This window comes from Nasonia vitripennis, chromosome 3 (assembly GCF_009193385.2).
Source record: "Nasonia vitripennis strain AsymCx chromosome 3, Nvit_psr_1.1, whole genome shotgun sequence".
In the NCBI taxonomy this organism is placed as follows: domain Eukaryota; kingdom Metazoa; phylum Arthropoda; class Insecta; order Hymenoptera; family Pteromalidae; genus Nasonia; species Nasonia vitripennis.
Window position 1 is genome coordinate 3195774 of NC_045759.1, and position 20413 is coordinate 3216186.

Below are 20413 nucleotides of genomic sequence, written 5' to 3' on the forward strand. Positions count from 1 at the left end.
AACCCCGCGCGAGCGTGCGCTTTCTCTTCGACTGTGATTGTCCGCTCGCTTTCTATAATTTCCGAGGATTATTACAAGAGGCGATATTCGTATTGCGCGCGCTTAAGTCTGGCAACGTCGCAAGTTGAAAGTGACGGTTCGTGACGGTCACGCGTACGACGCGCTTGTGTTTTTTTGCTTTTGCGGTACTTTGTTTGAATAATTTTGTCGATTGCACGGCTGCACGCTGTTGTGAAAATCATAAAGATTAAAACTATTGCGAATCTTATTATATATTTGTAAAAATATGTCCGCGCAGTGTAAATCGTATCGTCAACGTAAGCGCTTGGACGACCGTTGGCGTCGACTCCGCCCAAGATTATTCGATAAACTCTCAACTGATAAAAAACTTTTAATTCACCCCGGGATTAAAAATACAATAAAAGCTGCAAAACATACTTCCCGAACAAAAAATAAACATTATAAACGCTAGGCACGCCGGGTAACCTGACGGTCACAAAACTCATCCAGGCCAGAATTCCGGGTCGCCGCATCCGCCATTACGCGATTCGTGGAGGGGAGCCGCTTCCGCGTAGCAGCAAACGCGCACAAGCCTCGCTCTCTTCGTGCACGGCTCTCTTTGAGTAAGCATCTCCGATCGGTGCATCAGCAATCTTCTCGTCGTCAAACTGTGCTCGAGGTAAAGCCTTCAAAATATCGAGAAAAAGGAAGCGTAAGAACACCATGGGCGAAGAAGCCGCCAACGTGAAGAGCGAGCCGCAGAAGAACGCTCAGGACGGTAAAAATGAGAACAATACCGGCAACCAGGGTGGCGGCGGTGGCGGAGGAGGCCCCGGTGGTAATCCAGGAGGCGGAGGTGGTGGCGGCGGCGGCGGCGGCGGCGGAGGTGGAGGTCGCGGTGGACGTGGAGGCCGCGGAGGCGGCGGTGGCAGGGGTGAGAGGAAAGGAGGCTCCAGGTTCTCCGGAGGTGGTGGACGAGGAGGTGGTGGTCAAGGAGGCGGCGGACGCGGTGGACCTAACTCCTCGGGAAATCAGATGAACATGAGCGGCAACGCAAACGACATGCAGGTGAGCAGATTTTTTAGTTTCTTTGGGGGGAGATCGGAAGAGTTCGAGAACGCGTGGCGGCGTGGTACGATTTTTTTTTTATTGGCGAGTTTACTTTGTTTTGATTATTTGATTTTTTGTGGGGATTGTTGAGAGAAACGTGGCTCGATAGATTTTTAATGAACGCGCGATTTAGCGATCTAGCATTTGGCCACGTTTGGTGGCGGAAAATACTCTGCCAAAAACGTGGCTATTTCTAGTGCCACGCGGTCTTGCATCACTAGATAGCGATGCATACATTATTCTATCTATTTTCGCTTTTCGTGTCGATGTACCGATTGGATTTAGTTTTTCTGAAACGCGTTACTCAACTATTTGCCAAATTTTATGGTGTTTGTCGCAGTTGGGTGTGTTTACTTTGCAAGTATACCGTGACCGCGTGGTGACCCATTTACGGCCAAAGCTAGACCTAGATTTCTATACAATCAATAATCCAAACAAAATTCAACAATAATTTCGTTGCTTATAATTTTATTATTACTATAAATACTAAAAAGCCAGGATTATTTCGACGGAATACAAGCGTCGTCCCAACGGAATATATTCTCATCGCGTTTCCCCCTAACGTTATCTAAAAACGCACAGATGGTGAGATTCGGTCACTCGTGAATTTTTCTGGTCGCTTGGTGCACATGTATCGATTTTTCTTCTCTCGAGTCGGCCGTTGCTCGGCAATGGCTGCCGCCAAGCCGGCCGCTTCTCCGCGGCGCAATTGTGATAATAAACATGGCGTCGCTGCGCTCGTCTATGAAATCAGCAGCGCCTCGTCACTTTACTCTTACTATCGCGATTGACTAATGTGACGATTTCATTGATTTTACAAAATTTTTCGCTGAATTTTATTTTATGAATTTTCGATTACGTTAATCATCTGCTTTATTTGTCCTGCACACTTGTACGCAATTTTGCATATTGCCATATTAGGGCATAGATAGGGAAATACACAAAGTAAATTCACGGTTTCGTCGTATAGAACAATTTTTTTCTGCTCGATTGAATCTTTTAACGTTCTATAACTTGTGTCCACAATTCAATTTCCAGATCAAAATGAGCGAGTCCATGATCGAGGGCTTGATGGATGAGAACAACCTAATGAATCAGAGAGGAGGTGGTGGCGGCGGCGGAGGTGGCCGTGGAGGCGGTGGTCGAGGAGGTCGTAGTGGACGAGGAGGCGGTGGTGGAGGTGGTGGTGGTGGTGGCGGAGGAGGCCACGACAGAAGCATGATGCAGAGCAGATCACAAGACGACAGATTGATGGAACGTGTCATGTCAATCTCTGGACCAACACATGAACTGCCACCACAAGATATTGAAGAGAAAAAGTTCAGCGGCAGGAATCGTTTATACGTTGGTAACTTAACTAACGACATCTCAGAAGAAGAAATCCAACAGATGTTCAGTTGTTACGGAGAAATCTCAGAGCTGTTCATCAACAAAGAAAAGAACTTTGCCTTCTTAAGACTGGTAAGAATCTCAAGTTTTGATTTACATGTACCTAGAATCCTGTCATGAAAATAACTAAATGATTATAAAAATTACCGTTTGATTATAATGATAAGATTATATGGCTGCATTATATGCAATGATAATTGACTTAGTTTCAAAATTATTGAACACTATTACTTTGCGTGGTTCTAACAGAAAAATTGTATTCTCTTTCAGGATTTCCATGCAAATGCAGAAAAAGCAAAACGTGAACTAGATGGTACAGTCCGCAAAGGTCGCGTACTCAAAGTGCGTTTTGCACCACACTCCTCCACAGTCAAAGTAAAGAATCTCACACCCTGGATTTCCAACGAACTGCTGGCTCATGCTTTCGGCGTCTTTGGAGAGCTTGAGCGTGCCGTTGTCATCGTTGACGAGAGAGGAAAATCCACTGGCGAAGGTATCGTCGAATTCTCGAGGAAACCTTCTGCACAGTTAGCTCTCCGCAAATGCACAGAAGGCTGCTTCTTCCTCACTGCGTAAGTTTCAATGTCAATTTTTATGAATTAAGTGAAACCCCATCGCCACGCTTGTTTGATTTATCTTGATCTGCAAGTGCCAAAGATTAAAATTTCTTAAGGGGAAGATTGAATAAATATCCGGCTAGGAAGCATGGTTTGGTTATTTAATGCCTTTCTATGTGCCGAAAGACTAGGATACAGATTTTCAATTATTAACTAACATTTTTTTTCTTATAAAATAGAATTGTTAACATTAATTTCGTTTTTTCCATTAGGTCACTTCGCCCAGTTGTTGTGGAGCCATTCGAACAGAACGACGACATCGATGGTTATCCTGACAAAAATTTGCCCAGAAAGAATGCCGACTTCTACAAAGCGCGCGACGTAGGACCACGTTTCGCGAATATTGGAAGCTTTGAACACGAGTACGGTACAAGGTGGAAGCAACTGCACGAGCTGTACAAACAGAAAGAAGAAGCATTGAAGAGAGAAATGGCGATGGAAGAAGAAAAGCTCGAGGCTCAAATGGAGTTTGCCAGATACGAGCATGAGACTGAACTTCTCAGAGAACGTGAGTTAACATCTTTATATATATATCTAATCAGGCAATGGGTTTATTAATAGATTTGAATATAATATGATTATAATAATTACCGTTTGATTACAATGATAATACTATTTGGCTGCATTTATTGCAATGATTTCAAATTAGTACAAAAGTTGCACTTTTTATTTTTATATTCAAAATTTTAATCTTGAAAATCAACTATAAATTTTAGAGCTCCGTATGCGTGAAGCTGACCGCGAAAGGCAGAAGCGCGAATGGGAGATGAAGGAGAGGCAAGCCGAGGAACAAAGGACCCGCGAGGAGGAACTACGAAGACGGCAACAGGAGGAGATGGCTCTCCGAATCAGGCGACAAGAAGAAGAGCTTCATAGAAGACAGCAAGAGAACAATCTGTTCATGCAAGAGCAAGCCATGCGCGGTGGCGGCATGGGCGGAGGCAACATGGGAGGCGGTATGGGTGGAGGCGGAGGTGGCGGTAGCGTTGCTGGCAAAAATTTTGACGGTCTGCCACCTGAGCGTGATGTCTATCCTCCAGTTGATGGTACGTAGCACTTGACATCCCAATTATTAAATTGATATTCAACTATGATTAGTCATCGCAATAATGCAATAACTTACAGTTTCTAATGGTTATTTATTTTGATTACAGCAGGAAACAGCATGCCAGTGGTAACGTATTCTTTTTAATCTTTTAATTACATACCTTGTGAATACCTATTAGTCTCCTCTGCCTTTGTTTCATATCTTCCATTTTTTTTCGAAAGCTCTAAAATTATCTAAAATTCTTAGATATTGAACGCACTTAAGGAGGCTTTCCTTAGAAATTCCTAAATTACAGAAATTTTTTTTCTTGCATGATTCTTTTTGATACTTCTTTAAAGAAGTTGAATCTGAAAAGATATTAATAAGTGTTAGTAAACATACAGAATTTTGACATCTGCTTGAAACAAATTTGTTTATAAAAGCTTTCAATACACGTTACAATTTATTAAATATCTATTTAGTCAAGTAAAGTAAAGTAAATCAAAACACGTGGAGATATCGGTAAGCATCGACCAACTTGAGTCTCTCTTATGCATATGTGCTTTGCTAAGGTACAGCTTATGGAGAATGGTATTCTGACTTACGTATTACAATGGAAACGCGTTCCAATGAACACTCACTTGAAAAACGTTTTTTCCTATATGAGAAAATATGAGAAAAATGTAGGTAGGACTTCTGAATAAACAAATGGGTTATAAACGTTAATATCCATGAATAATCCTTTGAAGTTAGGAATATATTTTTTAAATTACATCTTTTGCATTACAGTTATTTTCTTTTTCTTTTTTTTTTTTTTGACGTTGGTTAGCTTTTGTAGTAAAATATCTCGACAGTTTTGATTTTATTTGAATCTTCAAAGGATTAATTAATAATTTTTCACTCAAACTTTGAGTGGTTTAAGACTATATTATTTTGCATACATTTTAGGGAATTTGTGTTTTTGAATTGTGTTTACAAGAAAAAAGAACATTATATAGGATATGTATTGCTGGTACCCAATAGCAAGTGGACTTGCTTTATATTCTAAACCTATCTTGTGCTTTACTTGATTGCTCCACGTGCTTGCAGACTAAAAATTCTGTATTTCGAAATAGTTTCGACTACTGTTCCTGAATCAAGAAATGATTTGTGTAACTATATCTCATTTTTTGCACTAGTCATTATTTTTTGTACAAAAAAATTAATTCGTTATAAATTGTAGAATGTTATTTTTAATAGAACAAAGAACAAGAGTTCCACAATGATTTCTTAACAGACCAAGAAATGCCCAACAGCACATCAAAAGTGCTGATTATTCGAATTAGTTATCATAACTAGTTCATGAGTAATTCATAATTTACACTTGTTAGGTCATTAACTTGGAAAAATTAGAAACTTATCCCGAAATCCACAACAAATATATAACATTTCCTCTTTTTAGTAACAAACGTCACTAGTACATTAATATCAACTAGGTGGACGTATCTAGCGAAAGCAAATTTTTTATTTATCGAAAAATTTTGTATATATTTGAAAAAAAATTTTACACGCTATCCAGAATATTATTAAACTGCATTTATGCACATAACGTTCTGAAATTCATGTTATCAATGTTAATTCAACCATTGTATATCAAAGGCTTTTTTTAACATTGAAAGAATCCTAAAATACATATAGAGTTTGCTTTGAGACCCTGATCACGTCTCACTGCTTCTCGAAATAATATTTTAGTTTTTGGTTCATATGAGTGAATTCAGAACTGCTTATGTATACGTGACTTGCAATGAAAAAGAAAAGCAAGTATTCAATGGAATAAAAGGGGTTCTTCTGTTCTGAAGCATACATTAGTAGCTCGATAAGCTTATACACTGTTGAGAAATACTACAACCTTATTCAAAGGTTGCAAAGTACCATTTACTAGCAATGCAAGCTGATCATTGATCAGTCTTGACCTTACGGCAAAATTAAGGAATATATTTCTTTTCCACCACCATCTAGGAAATTATATAATGGCTTATAACGCTTGCCAATTACAATTTGCGATCAACTAATAATATAATGTTTTGAACATCCTCAGAGCCATTACTTTGGCTGCGCAGTGTGAATTACTAACCAGAATTTTAAAGTCAGACGTAATCCAACGTGAATTAATTTCACCAACAATTAGCCTTGCTTATCGGCAACCTTACCACTTTTAATACCTAATAAGCAATTGTTGATTATTTTTAGAAACTACTCAGTTGGGCATTTACTTGGTCTGATAAAAAAACCGATGATTTCGGGCAGGGTCATGCAATATATGACATAACAGAAGTTATTATTTGAGTTTTATTTTCTATATATGCATACATATATTTAATAGGGGTTGGCAAGATCGACTATTACTAAACTAAATGATAAGTTCGCGAATACTTGTGTATTTAAAGATATTTTTAAATACAGGTGTATCCAAGCAAAATCTGTATTTAATTTCAGTATGAAAATATAAAGTTGATAACTTTTTTATATACTGCATTTAAATACTGCTTTTAGGCTAATTAATCTTAACTTGCCGATCCCTCATCAGTATTAAACAAACCAAATTTTCTTGTTTGTCAAAAAGACAGGAATCTAACACTGTGTTTTTCCCCTTTCTTTTTTTCTATGTGATTTGACGAAAATTGACGATGACCTGTGTGCTGCTGTTGAACAATGGATGGTCGCCCCCTATCTCTGTGTATCGTTACATTGAAAACGACACTCGTTTTCTGAAACGAATTCGCAATTTCGTGATTTGTTACGAAATAAAACGCATTTTCGCTCTATAGGATCCAAAGTCCTTCATGGACCAATATAACAATATGGAGCGTAATAGTCGCGGGGGTTACAATGATGAACGCGGCCAGATTATGGATCTGATGGACATGAGGGTTGATATGGGCAGTATGGGCAACAATAGGGGTGGAGCCCCGGGTGGCGGCGGCGGTCGTTGGCAGGGTGGCAACGATCGTCAGCGGCCCGACGATTTCCCTAACAAGAGGAGACGTTATTAAGAAAAGAGAGTTCAATTAAAAGGACTAGAACCGACAAACTTATAAGTTTTCGAACCAGAGATTATATTGCTCTTTCGATGTCTTCAACAACGCGCACGTATACCGACGCTAATGTTTTTTTCTTGTTTTAAAGTTTATTCTGCTTATCCGGAAAGAATAATACTTTTTGACGCTTGAAAGAAAAATAACTGATTTTGCGTATCTTATCAAAGACACTTTTTTAAACCAATAACGTATTTGTATATTAAAACAAACTATGTCTAGATGATAATGTGATGTGAGATCGTGCAGGTCAGAACATACTTGATTTTGACCAAATGAGTGGATTTTAGAACTTATGCGAACAACACTGCTCGGAGTAGTAGTAATTTGAAAAGTATGGCATCTTTAGCTAATTAATTGTGTAGATTTAAAGTAAGATTCTTATGCAATCTTTAAGCGATCAAATGATATTTAATTAAAGTATTTGTGGTTTTTAAACCAACTGCTTTGATGGAAATTCAGTGTGACACTGATAAAATTAAAAATTGTGATTCATATTCTAATTGACTCTAGTGACAAATATTCCTCTTATAGGACATTAATGTGTACTTTATAAGTATCATTACTTAACAATCATTATTTGGTAATCGCGGTTAAAACTAACAATCATAAAATTAAATAATCAAATAATTTAAGCACGTTTTAACGTTTTAGTTTGCTAATAAAAACTAATGAGTGCAATTTAGATTTCATAATAAGAGATAAATCCAATGCAAACTAATTATTCTAGTAGACTGCTTTCCATAGAAGTATCGGTGTTGACTGCAGCAATTCATGCATCCAATTTTGTTTTTAACATGACTGAATTATCATCGAAACACTTGGATAGAAAACTTTAAGATTAAGAATCTTAACTCAATACAGTACTTTGTGGATACACTGTAGAAGAAACTCGATAAATTCAACGACATTTAAGTCATAACAATTAGTCATACATCATTTATTTCATACATTCGCTATACTGCTGTAAATTTAAAATTCAAAAACATTTATATTATTAATACATGCAATTTTTCTTGAATAAATAATTGTGTAATAAACTTGAAAGAACTCCATGATTTTATTTGTTGTAAATTGCACTAAAGCAATATTACGCCATTTATACCACTTTAAAATATTAATTCAGATTTGGAAACATTTATTACTAGTAGTAAGCCCAAAATACAATAAAGCAATGTTGATTTATTGCATTAATTTTAGATTCTTCTACATTTAAAATTTGTATTAGATACTTTCATTTGAATGATCTTCAAATATGGATACAAACTTAAGAGTATAAAAACTTTATATTTACGTTCATATTATTACTAACTATTATTGTTTTCAGCCTATTTGAGTTTCAAGCAATTATCTGTATGATAATTAAAGAAAAGTATATTTTTGTGATAAGAACAATGTTCTTATTACAAATATATTCTCATCAAAGGTAATGTCACTGCAATGCAGCTGATGGATTTAGAAACTGTTTGTTCACATCCAACTATTAATCGTAAGCTAATTCTTTGAATAAATATAAAAAAAGAAAAGGATTGACGTATTCTTTTTATTAATAATGCTTGTATATATTTGAAATTAAAGATTTTTATTAAGACATCTAGCCTTGTGTTACGTCAAACCTTTTAATCAGTATTTTTGGGAAGGGAAATATAAGTTTTTTTCAAATTGATAACACTATACTAGGATTAAATTGGTTTAAGCTTATATTTATTTACTGATCATCAGTATTTTTACGTCATTTATTGGAATATTATCATTTTTAACTTTTTTTGTGTGTTATCAATCTTAATTTGACCCTTTTTTGTACGTTTTTTTGCTACGGTTATTTCTTATGATTTGAACATTATTAGCCTCAGACCAATTATAATAATATAAAAAAATAATTACTTCGTTAATACCATAATCTACGATTTAAAAATTGTAATCAATATGAGTTTTTTGGACCAAATAAGATGGGCACCTACTTCTTATTATCTCAACGGCAGGTAGACAATTGCTGTCATTATTTCGAGATTTTTTGTGCATTTATTGCATTTCTACCAAAAATTAGAGATCAACACAAAGAAACAATTAAACGGAGGAGAGACGACATTAGGAAGAATATGACTTACTTTCTTGAAACCTCTTAGCAATGAACCACTCGATTTCGAGGTGAGTAGATGTGAAAATTTTCAAAATATATATTATCCTTTTCACTTTTGGGTGGGTTATATAATGTGTGTAAAATATGAGTGAAAAGTCTTGATGATATTTTTATTCAGTGGCTTGCCCACTAATACATTGATGAGAAGGTGATACATTTTTATTTAAAAAGCAGGAAGTTGTGTGGGTATAGAACAAATCCAAAAATATTATCCAAATGATACAAGAAAACTTATACCAATAACAGCAGCTCATACAAAATTTCATTCTCGTGCAGCCATGTCATAAATTTATTATTTCTCGTATGAGACACTTAACTGGCTGTTTGAGGCATTTTTACTAAGTTTGAGCTGTAAAACTGTAGTAGTGAAATAATGAAAAAAAAGTTATTATGAACTATGAACTGGTCGTTGTACCAAGTGTGCTTGATTAGACACTGATTCTATAAAAAAGTTAGGAACTTTCTGGGATTTTTTCTTGGGATAGATTTTATATACACTGTTATTCTAAAGAGACTCAGCAAACAATACGACGATTCTTTCGTTAAATATTAACAAATAAACTTTAATCCTACTATAATGCATCTCTCCAAAATATTATTAAAACAGGGATTGATAAGTATCTCATCGTTAGCATCTTTATGTCAAATTGCATGTATCATGTAATCGTTCATTACGCATATATAGGTTTTTTTAAAACTGAAAAATTCCAAAGCTATTCGGCTGAAATGTAGTACTTATACTTCGAGAAGCAATTAATCCTGGATCATCTATTTTGTCTACCATTAAAAAAATTAAGCTTACATAGTGACTATGACCTTAATCAACCCTATACATTTATTATGCTAGATGAAAAATGATTTTTTTTTTTAACTACACAAGAATAAATTATTATTCTTCATTTAATGAAATTGCTACAAGCAATTAATGGACCTCGTACTGTCATTACTCCAAATCTTAGCTAGGGAATCGACGTGTGAAATCTTTGCGTGATTATTTTTAAAAAAAAACCTTAATATTTTAAAACTGTAATATTGATCCAATAGATTTATACAAAATTCCCACGTGTTGGGATACTACTGCGGTTGCATTATATTATCGCGGCACGAATCGTGAATGCATATAACTTTATTAACATAATTTTAAGACTTGGGGGTGAAAATTTTATTACCTATCTTTTAAGGAAGAGGGGAGAAAGAAAGAGTTATTTAGTAACTTAACAAAAACTGTTATAAAAAATCTGCTTTCTGCTGAAAGTATAAAGCGACAAAAAATTGAAACAATCAATATAAATATTATCAATGGTTGGCTCATTCTAATCAGAAAGTGTCCTATTAAGTAATATTCTTGTTGTCACCCATTGATGTATTTACACAAAATATTGAGTTATAAAAACTATTATTTTATTACTCTATCATTACTGATACCAATACTGACCTCTGATGACAGATATGTCATTGGTTGATCCATAACAACAAACTCTAATCAACTGTAAAAGAACAAAAGAAAATAAATAAATCAATTATACATGAGATACTTGGTTAATCACTGTTAGGAGAATAATAACTGTATAGTTTGCTGAAGTTTCCAACGTTTCTAAAAGCTTGAACCAATTTTTATTAGTACAAAGTTTTGCATTGATGTAAACGTCTGACAACTACTTTTGCTAGTTGCAATCGCGATTTGTACATGAGCGTGTGGTTATTTCCAAGATTTTTAACTATTCATAGATTAATATCTATGAAATAATTAGTTTCTAAAGCACACCTAACTTTCATATTCGAAGTTATCAGATAAAAAATCTGAACACTTCTTATAACCTTTAATTTTATGCTCCAATCATGAGAAAGTAGATGAAATTAATAAAAATTACAAGGATTATTATTAACATTACCTTTATGTGTTTCCAGATATGGACAGTTGCTGGTTGATTGAACAAACAAACTCTGCTAAAATGAATTTCAGGTACGGTATTATCTTTTAATTCCATATTCATTTTAAGTCGACTAAACCCCAACGCCACGCTTGTTAGATTTCACTTAATCTTCAAGTGCCATAGATCTGTATTCTTAATGGGGGAAATTGAAATATGTCCAGCTAGGAAGCATGGTTTTGCCTATAAAATGCTCTTCCATGTGCCGAAAGACGAGGACACACTATTTTTTTAAGAAGCATATGAATATTAATGTCAATAAAATTTTAAAAACTTGGAAAAAAATATCTTTTATTGTTGAAATCAATAAAATGTTAATAAACACGACTTCCAAAATAGTATTATTAATATTTTATGTATTTTTCAGAGCTTAAAGAAAACTTGAAACCTTGTCAGCCATGGAGCAGGACGACTTATAGCTGGAGCCTAAAGAATACATTTCATTCACTTATATGGCCAAGCCTATATTTTCTTGGTAAGTCTAAGACAATTTTTACATATACTTTAAACCCCAACGCCACGCTTGTTTGATTTCACTAAATCTTCAAGTGCCATAGATCTGTATTCTTAATGGGGGAAATTGAAATATATCCAGCTAGGAAGCATGGTCTTGCCTATAAAATGCTCTTCCATGTGCCGAAAGACGAGGATACAAACTATTACATAGTAAAATTTTTTTTAACTTTATAACTATGGTTGAAATAAAATTTAAAAAAGAAGTAATTGATGTATAAGATTCATAATTTAATTTTGTTTAATAAAACTAAATATTCTCATTTTTACAGCTACGGTACATCAAATTCGTGTCACAGATAGAGATGGATGAGCTAAATAGCGATCAGCTATGTTTATAAAGGAATTTAAAATTACTTCGGTAAGCTTATAAAGTACTGCTTTATGTATGAAATAAAAATTAGTTGTTTACAAACAAATAGATGCTTTAGATTCAGTTTATTGTTTATTATTTAATGATTAGTGTCTTTTTAAATTTTACTTAATTATTATAAATTCAAATGATGACTATCTTTCGGGGCTGATAACTTTGATGTCAAACAATCCCAACGTGTACTGAAGAATTATATTCTACAATACTAATGAAAAAATTTAATAAATTATTTAATAATAATAGTTTTTTCTGTATCTTTTCAGGAGAGTATCACTCCAACACACTGATAAAATAGACCAAAAACTTTGAGGATCGCAGTAGATTAAAAAATGCAAAAGCGAACTAATAGCATCGTTTATCAACTGAGGTAAGATTTATAACAATATTTGTTAAATTAACTTTGCTTGCAAAAAAAGAATTAAAAAAAATAGATAAAGTGAAATGATGGCTATACAGACTAGAGTTTCTGAATTTTTTTGAAGATATTTTATGTACTGACAGACCCTTTTATTCTTTGAATTATATATTATCCGGGTGAAGTGTACTCAAACTTTTATCTCATTGCAGGTAGTATTCCAATCCACAGAATGGTCCCAATGGCTTTGATTCAATGATTATGGTGAGAATTATTCATATAAAGTTACTTTGTTTAAATGATAAAATGAAAAAATATATGATGGCTATACAGACTAGAGTTTCTGAATCTTTTTGAAGACAAATTTTTGTAACTGATGGAACATAACCTAATAAAATATTTTTATTTTCAAAGTCTATATATAATAAGAAAGTTTTTCCAATTATTTCAGATGGAGTCTAATGACTATTATAGTCGGTGATAAGAAGTTATTGTCCCTTCGCAACTTCCAAGCGTCAATGTGAGTTTTTTAAAGTTTATAACGTTAATAGTACATTTATATTATAAAAAATACTAGACTAATTAGTATATTTGATATGATGATATTTTTAATTTACCATCTTTCGGGGCTGAAAGCATTGATGCTAACTTATAAATCTGAAGATTTATAATAAAAGTATATAGCAATCTATCTAGTTTAGACCGGTGATTATAGAAAAAATGATTTTTATGTTACAGGATGGAAATAGTTCAATTCCAGTCTTTACATCTTGATGACGGTTCACGCGTCGAGGTATGTATATTTTCTTTCAAAATAATGTTCTTTATTTCATTTTCCATGGATTTACATGATGAAATATTGGCTAGAGTCCTGAAATTAAAGATGACAAACTTTTTCGTTCAACCACTGAATATTTATTTAGTGATATATTATATTAATAGTCAGCTATGTTCATGGAACTAAAATATACCCGTGTTTCTGTTTCAGAAGTCATAAACCGTCGTCAGCAGAAGAGTGAAGCAAGATATATAAAAAAATACATGTACAAAAAACTTCAATAAATATTAAACTTGTACAACATAATTTTGTTCGTGTTTTTATTGAATATAAATAAAAAAAAATAGGGAGGTTCGAATCAAAAAATTCAAAGCAGAGAAGTTAAAGGTAGCATGGAAAAAAGCTTCGACAACATTTTATTGTTTAACCGCAGATAAAGCCATATACACTTCCACACGAAGTCGATCGTAGTTTCGTATTAACGTCGAAAATTTATAATAAATGAATGCTGTACATAAATATAAAGTCGACGATGTTGCACGTGTCTTTGTGTATGTGCCAAAAGGGTACAAAAATTGTCTCAAGTCTCCTTTTATTTTTATCTTCGTGACACGCTGGCTGAATAACGTATTAATCATCTGTGACAGTGGCAAGCTTTTCGTTTATTTTTGTATTACGTAAGTATCTCTGCTTTTTATTAGGATAATGGTTGACATACTATGAGAAACTGCATTCTGAGGTGCGCAATTAGTTTTTGTTTTGAAGAGCTTTCGAGCCTTACGAGTGAATTGCGATATATTTCTTCCTTAAAGTTGATAATTAAACAACACGGCCGGAGCGGGTGGAAGGAACGATTTTGGTGTTTTTGCGATCCTATAACTAACTAATCTATAACATTTCTTTTTTTTCTTTTTTTAAAATTTTTAAATTTGTGACTTCATGGGCAAGTACTTGTGATTTTTTTTTCAAGAATCTAGTAGTGCCGTTGGCAAAACATTTAAAAAGTATAATCGTATATATGTAATTAGTAGTTGAAATATCGTAAAAATATCTGCAACAAATGTCTATTAATTTTTGTTACGTATGTTCCAACGGTAGTAATAACCAAAGTTGTGAGAGGCAAACATTTTCTCTTTAAAATATGTTTTGCCAGCGAAGTCACTTTCTAAATTTTCATAAAATTTTTCACGTGAGCGCGATGCATATGTATTATTACTTCATCCATTGGCTGTCCTTTCCATTTTACTTTTTGCGAAAAGTAGCTCGAATAAAACAGCGGCGTAATGTGATAATTGTAATGGCGTTTTCAACCGCTTTTAAATTTGTTGTAGTTCGACTATTCTCTTAATTCCGTTTTTTTTTTCTTCTAAATCTTCACTCGCCGAACGATTTGCTTGAAAGCATTTTTCAGCCATATATCTCATATTATTCTCTCTTAAATTTTCCATACTTAATTATTATTTTATTTATTTATTTTTTTAATTATTGTAGATCACAGACAACTTGTTCTTAAGTCATAAAAACAATTCAATTATCTTTCCCCGTATGTAGAAGCGCGTGTATTAAATTTGTGTATGATGTATTCATTTTTTTTATTGAAATGTATCGATCAATGTATGTATGTGCGTCGGACTTTTTGCAAGTTTACAAAGGACTTATAATGACTTTATAATTATATGCTAGTATATTGGATTCTGCATGTATCATCACGTTTTTTGTCAGGAAATTGTAGCGTTGTATTATTGACGAGTTAATATAAGCGAGCACATTGAAAATCAAAATCATTGGACGGTCAAAGTTGTTTACAAAACCGAAGATAAAAGAAAGCGTAACTTATCTCGAGTTTGTTTGCATTCATGTATGCATGCGCGTTGCTTTTATAGATCGTTAGAAAGAAAATAGTTCATTATTAAAAGATCGAAATAATTTCGAAAAAGTGTTTTCAAAAATAGCTCTTGCAGTCGCATTTTTTTTCGTTTATACTTTTAAAATATTTTTCTCATTAAAAAAGCCGAAGTTTTATTTAAGAATAATATTACACGTTTTATGTCATATGTATAAATATACTTTAGAATGTCAGATTTAGAGAATGAAATTGCCAAGCTTTCATTGTAGACTGCGCAATTGTCATTCGGAGAGCTGTATCATTAACGCGTACGACCGACAGCACACACAGAGGGGAAAAATAGCTTGAACAACAAAAGGAACATGACGTCTGCAGACGGATATTCACGTTCGCAATATGTGTGTGTGTTTGTTGATTCTCTCTTGTTTATGTTTCATCAGTGTGCACCCTCTATAATCATACAATGTTATCGTCGCCTCGTGCTCCTCTGGCATTTCTCTTCAATATCATATGTATATAGACTATTTCATCAATGAAAATGTCGTCGGGTTTTAATTTACCTTAAAAGTGGCGTAAAGTCATGCTGTGGCTGTACAATTTTCGATAACCTAATAGATAAACCGATAATTTAGCGATTCTCTCGATAAAAAAGGCCAGAAAATAATTGTAATACCGTCAACAACATCAGAATCTCGCGCTATTTCTGCGATGCACATATATAGTATAGACTGGAAATGCGGTACTCAATATACGATCATACAACAAGCCTCTGCAATCGCTTAAATTACACTCTGTCATCTTAAATTCTTTATATTACTTTTCAACGGTATCGGTATAGATAATTTCTCTTTTAATTTCTCGAGTAATGTTTACATGTAATCGTCGAAAGGAAGAAACGCCGAGTCTGGCCCACCGCGATCCAAACTATGTATATATAGTGCTGCTGCTGCTCGATTATATATTGACTTCTTGCTCGACTTTATTGCTCGATTATCTATCTCGAAAGGAATGAAGGAGAAGACCATCCAAGCGCACGGAAACGTTACGTCGTAGCACATTCATACGCTGCACACCGCAACTCTACAGCCCTAATTGCACATGTAGAAAATTCGTCGTCGATACATATACATATATATGTATGTATATAGCGTATACATCTCGTAAGCTTGCGCATGTATTGTATATTTATTATAATATACTTCGATGGGCCGAACTCGGGATTCGTTCTTTCCGCCGTGTCCAGGCAACAGAGTATGCATATATGCGTTGGTATTATTATAATTTCTGCTCTCTCTCTCTCTCTCTCTCTCTCTCTCTCTCTCTATATATATATATATATATATATACGCGTCACGTTCCTGATATATATTCCTCCGCGTATATATATATATATATATATATATATATATACGCGTCACGTTCCTGATCCGAGAACCGTCTCGAGTTCGTTATTTGAAGTGTATAATAACGCTATGCATGGCCTCGCCCCATTGCGGACTTTGAAGCAGTTTTGGGACGAAAATATCGAAATTACAAGCTTCTCGTGTATATGTGAGTGTATGTGTGTGTATGTGTGTGTAGAATATTTTGTTTTTATACGATAAAATCTTGGCAAAGGCAATTAATTATATAGACATGTCTCTATTCCCGAAATTAAGGCTATAGAATCGACTCCCAATCCTGCGTCAAACTCCTCCCTGTGAATTAAAAAACTTTCGATCGAGTGAATCGCGCAACGGTATATTGCATTTAATATAATTTTTTTGTTTATCGATTATTTTCTCGTTTATATAATTATAATCATCCTGCGTGTATATTTGCATTTGCATATATAGATTCTTGCTGCGCGTATGCGTATATATATCGTAATAAGGTCCGTCGGCGCAATCGGGAAGAAAGTCCGATCTTCTTCCCAGTTTCGATGCGGATCTTCCTCTCGGCGTCTTTATACATAATAACGCATTAGCCGCCGAGAGGAAAAGCCCGAGCGCGTTGAACACATTGCGGGGTGAAGAGTGTGTGTGTGTGTGTGTGTGTTTTTTTGTGTCTATATTATATAATAATGTCTCGTCATTTTATAATCTTTTATTGTGTATATAATAATAAGTAATAGAAGCGCGCAGTCTCGCAGCTGGAAAAATTCGAAGGTACATACGTCACACTGAGAAGAAGTGTATCTTTTATACTTGGATTTTCAGGCAGCACGAGCGGTACGCATAGTACGATTTTGTTTATGTCGGGATAGTAGTATCTTTTTATTTTGTTTGAATAGTTTATTGGGGCTAATTTACGATCACATCCAGTATAGCTAGAAATTTTTCTGCCTTTAAGTGAAGCTACTTTATGTGCTTACTATGCATACGACTCCTCATGCCTCTATTAATGTATAGAGAACCTTGCATTCTTTATATTTTATTATGTACACGTTATGTATTTTATTGCTTTTCGAAAAAATACGTTACGGCTCAGAAATCATGTTATGCATTGCTATTATGAAAAAATATACGGGTACGGGACGAAGATCGACAAAAATCGGAAATCTTAATTGCAGCAGATAAAGAGAATATTACAGAAAGCAAACGATAAGGATCTTTGTGCTTAAATACAAAACGGCCTTTCTCACGCTCTGTGCACTCTCGTGTATGTATATCAAACTCGACCTCACAATGTTTTTATTCACTTATTTATCAATTTTTTTTTCGTTATAAAAAATCATCAGCCCAAAACGAGAAGAAACCAGCCCGCGCGAGCGCAAATAACGATTTCGTTACGTAATTCGACTCCGTATTATGTACACGTCTCGTACAAAAATTTACGAACCCTTTCCCGTAAAGCCGCTCGTTATTATAATAATTATCTTACAGCGCCGATGTAATTTCGAGTGACACCAGCCACATTTCGTACGTGTGTTCAAAAGTCTGCGATAAACATGCTCCTCCTCAGTGCGAGCGCGGAAAACGACGCACTATTTATTCCGCTTTTGTTTATGTATATTTTTGCCATTTTTTCAGAGTCGTCGTTGTCGTGCTAGCTTTATATGTATACGTATATATATATATATATATATGTATATACCAAGCGCGCAAAACGTTCTCCTTGTCACTGGTTTTTCATTTTAGAATATGTAATATGTGTATGACTGTGTGTGTGTGTGTGTGTGTGTGTGCACCGTATCCAGTAGTATAGTATAATAATAGTAGGTCGATCGGTTGGCGACGCGCCGTCGCCCGATCGTCGACGCCGGTTCTCTTGTGCTGATGTGATGTACTATATACGCGTGTGTATAATATAGTCGGTCGGGGGAGAACCGAGACACGTCGATTTTTTGTGTGAGGTTTCTGGAGAACTCCCGCATTTAGCGCGGCCTCCACGAGATATCCTTCAAGCCCTGGTAGCGACGCTTCAAACTGCCGCCGTCGGCCCAGGGTGCGTTGAGATACTCGTCGTCATCGTCTTGCTCAAGCTTCTGCAATAAAGAAATAAACATTAAGCTAGTGTAAAGTTGTAGGTATGAAGGATTAGCTTAGGATCGACGCCGACCGATTGCCGTAGGGTCGGAAAAAGCCAAAAGGGGAGGAGTAGGTGGGTAGTATTGCCTAGACATGCCGTGACTTACCGGCGCCGAGGGCGGGTACGGGGTACCGAGGGTTACCAAACTTTTGGACCAATGCTCTGTGTGCAAGCACTTTAGCAATTGTTCCCCTCTCTACACCTACACCCCACCATGCGCAATGTGCATCAGGTATACTAGATCAGACTGCACCCTATAAAAACCTATCGCCGGGACAGATATCAGTTTTGATTCAGTCCTCGACTCGAAAGCAACGTCTTTGCACAGTATACTCTCAAAGTTTCTATCACGCTGAAAAGTACAAGTTATTTCGATCCAAGCGCAGTCTTCACTCTGGACCTACAACGCAGTTGAACGTAAGTCATTTTTGCTTCAGTTGTCGACTCAGAAAGCAACGTCTCCGCACAGTACTCTCAAAGTTTGTATCTCCTACAGTGAAAAGAGCAAGTTACTTGGACTCAAGCGTAGCCTTCGATCTGGACCAACCAGGCATTTGAACAAGACATTTTTGCTTCAGTCACCGACTCGAAAAGCAACATCTTCGCACAGTACACCCAAAGCTTGTGCCACAGTGAAAAGTGCAAGTTATTTTGACGCAAGTGCAGCCTTTACTCTGAACTTACAATACATTTTGTTTCAAGAATAATGGAGAACAACAAGCGCATGGCTCAGCGACCCATTCCTGTGGTAAAACAACCTAAATGGGAACTTGTTTGGATGCCACTGCGCACAGATAATACTCTTCTTTGGATAAAATTAGTAGAGATGCAGTTCGCATCGTTAAATATTACTAACGACGATTCTAAATTTAATTATGTCATAGTAATGCTCGGCACTAAACACATGGATGTAGGTATGGATATTTTACTCAATCCACCAGAACATAACAAATATGAAATGTTAAAGGCATCCATTTTAAAAAAATACACTGGTACGACGTCGGAGATCTTACTCAAGAAGGATAAACCAAGGTATCATCAGCGTCCGTCAGATTATTATACTTGCTTGCAAACCCTCAGCGGCCATCCAGAGCAAGATCTCGAATTCGTCATCGATTTCTGGCGAAGTCAATTACCGAGAAAAGTGCAAGATCTCTTGGAAGAATATGGATCAAACAAGCAATTAATTAGTATGGCCAACATGATTAACTCTATGATCAAGGGTAAGGAAAAAAGTTATAGGATGAATAGCAACTTCGTGAGATGGCGTGAACGGAAATCTCTCCGACTATCGCGCAATAAAAGCAGGGATTTGCGGTTCCAGGATGGGACCAGTACGCCGTTCATTAAAAGACGACCGCATTACTACCCATAAGTCAAGACCTAGGACGAGGACCAGAATATGCAGATTAAGCGTATCTGCATGCGTCTACGACGGAATTTGACGTGTACGCGGGTTTTCGCGTCTCCGACTGCGCTGATATTTTCCAGTGAAATTCGACAGCCAAGAGTGCGCGCTACGTGTTTACATTGTAGAATTAATCAACTTGACGACGATGCGACTATGTTTGTATCTGATGATTTTAGCTATAAGCGTGTGTTTAGATTTTTAGAAATTGTAAACAGTGTGACGACGATAGATTGCATTAAGTATTGTTGTAAATATGCGTTTGAAAGTTTAGATCGATTGTACTTGACGACGATGCGACTATGTATACATATCTGATAATTTTAGCAATAAGCGTGTGTT

At 35.4% G+C, this 20413-nt stretch overlaps 2 protein-coding genes across 6 annotated transcripts in view; one reads left to right on the forward strand and one right to left on the reverse strand.

Moving 5' to 3' along the window:
* The first annotated feature begins 573 nt into the window (after nt 1-573).
* On the forward strand, nt 574-13613 carry LOC100123232 (protein no-on-transient A). Of its 4 annotated transcripts, none has more exons than XM_032598007.1 (15): nt 574-1068; nt 2149-2571; nt 2770-3071; nt 3329-3624; nt 3833-4162; nt 4271-4290; nt 6951-9365; nt 11266-11320; nt 11656-11763; nt 12074-12162; nt 12438-12541; nt 12742-12793; nt 12981-13049; nt 13268-13322; nt 13518-13613. In XM_032598007.1, the coding sequence occupies exons 1-7, from the start codon at nt 724-726 to the stop codon at nt 7173-7175; spliced, it is 1941 nt and encodes a 646-aa protein (XP_032453898.1). In that variant the 5' UTR covers nt 574-723; the 3' UTR covers nt 7176-9365; nt 11266-11320; nt 11656-11763; nt 12074-12162; nt 12438-12541; nt 12742-12793; nt 12981-13049; nt 13268-13322; nt 13518-13613. The 4 variants fall into 4 exon arrangements, with proteins under 4 accessions (XP_032453898.1, XP_032453899.1, XP_032453901.1 ...); XM_032598008.1 differs by having other exon boundaries at nt 586-1068; nt 4274-4290; XM_032598010.1 differs by lacking the exon at nt 6951-9365 and having other exon boundaries at nt 586-1068; nt 4274-4290.
* Nucleotides 13614-13688: 75 nt separating this feature from the next.
* Nucleotides 13689-20413, reverse strand: part of LOC100123241 (cilia- and flagella-associated protein 298-A) — a 72989-nt gene continuing 66264 nt past the window's right edge. For both annotated transcript variants that reach the window (XM_008205808.4, XM_003425721.5), the window contains exon 6: nt 13689-18619. In XM_008205808.4, coding sequence (XP_008204030.1) covers nt 18509-18619 — 111 coding nt within the window. In that variant the 3' untranslated portion in view covers nt 13689-18508. The remainder of the gene's footprint in view (nt 18620-20413) is intronic.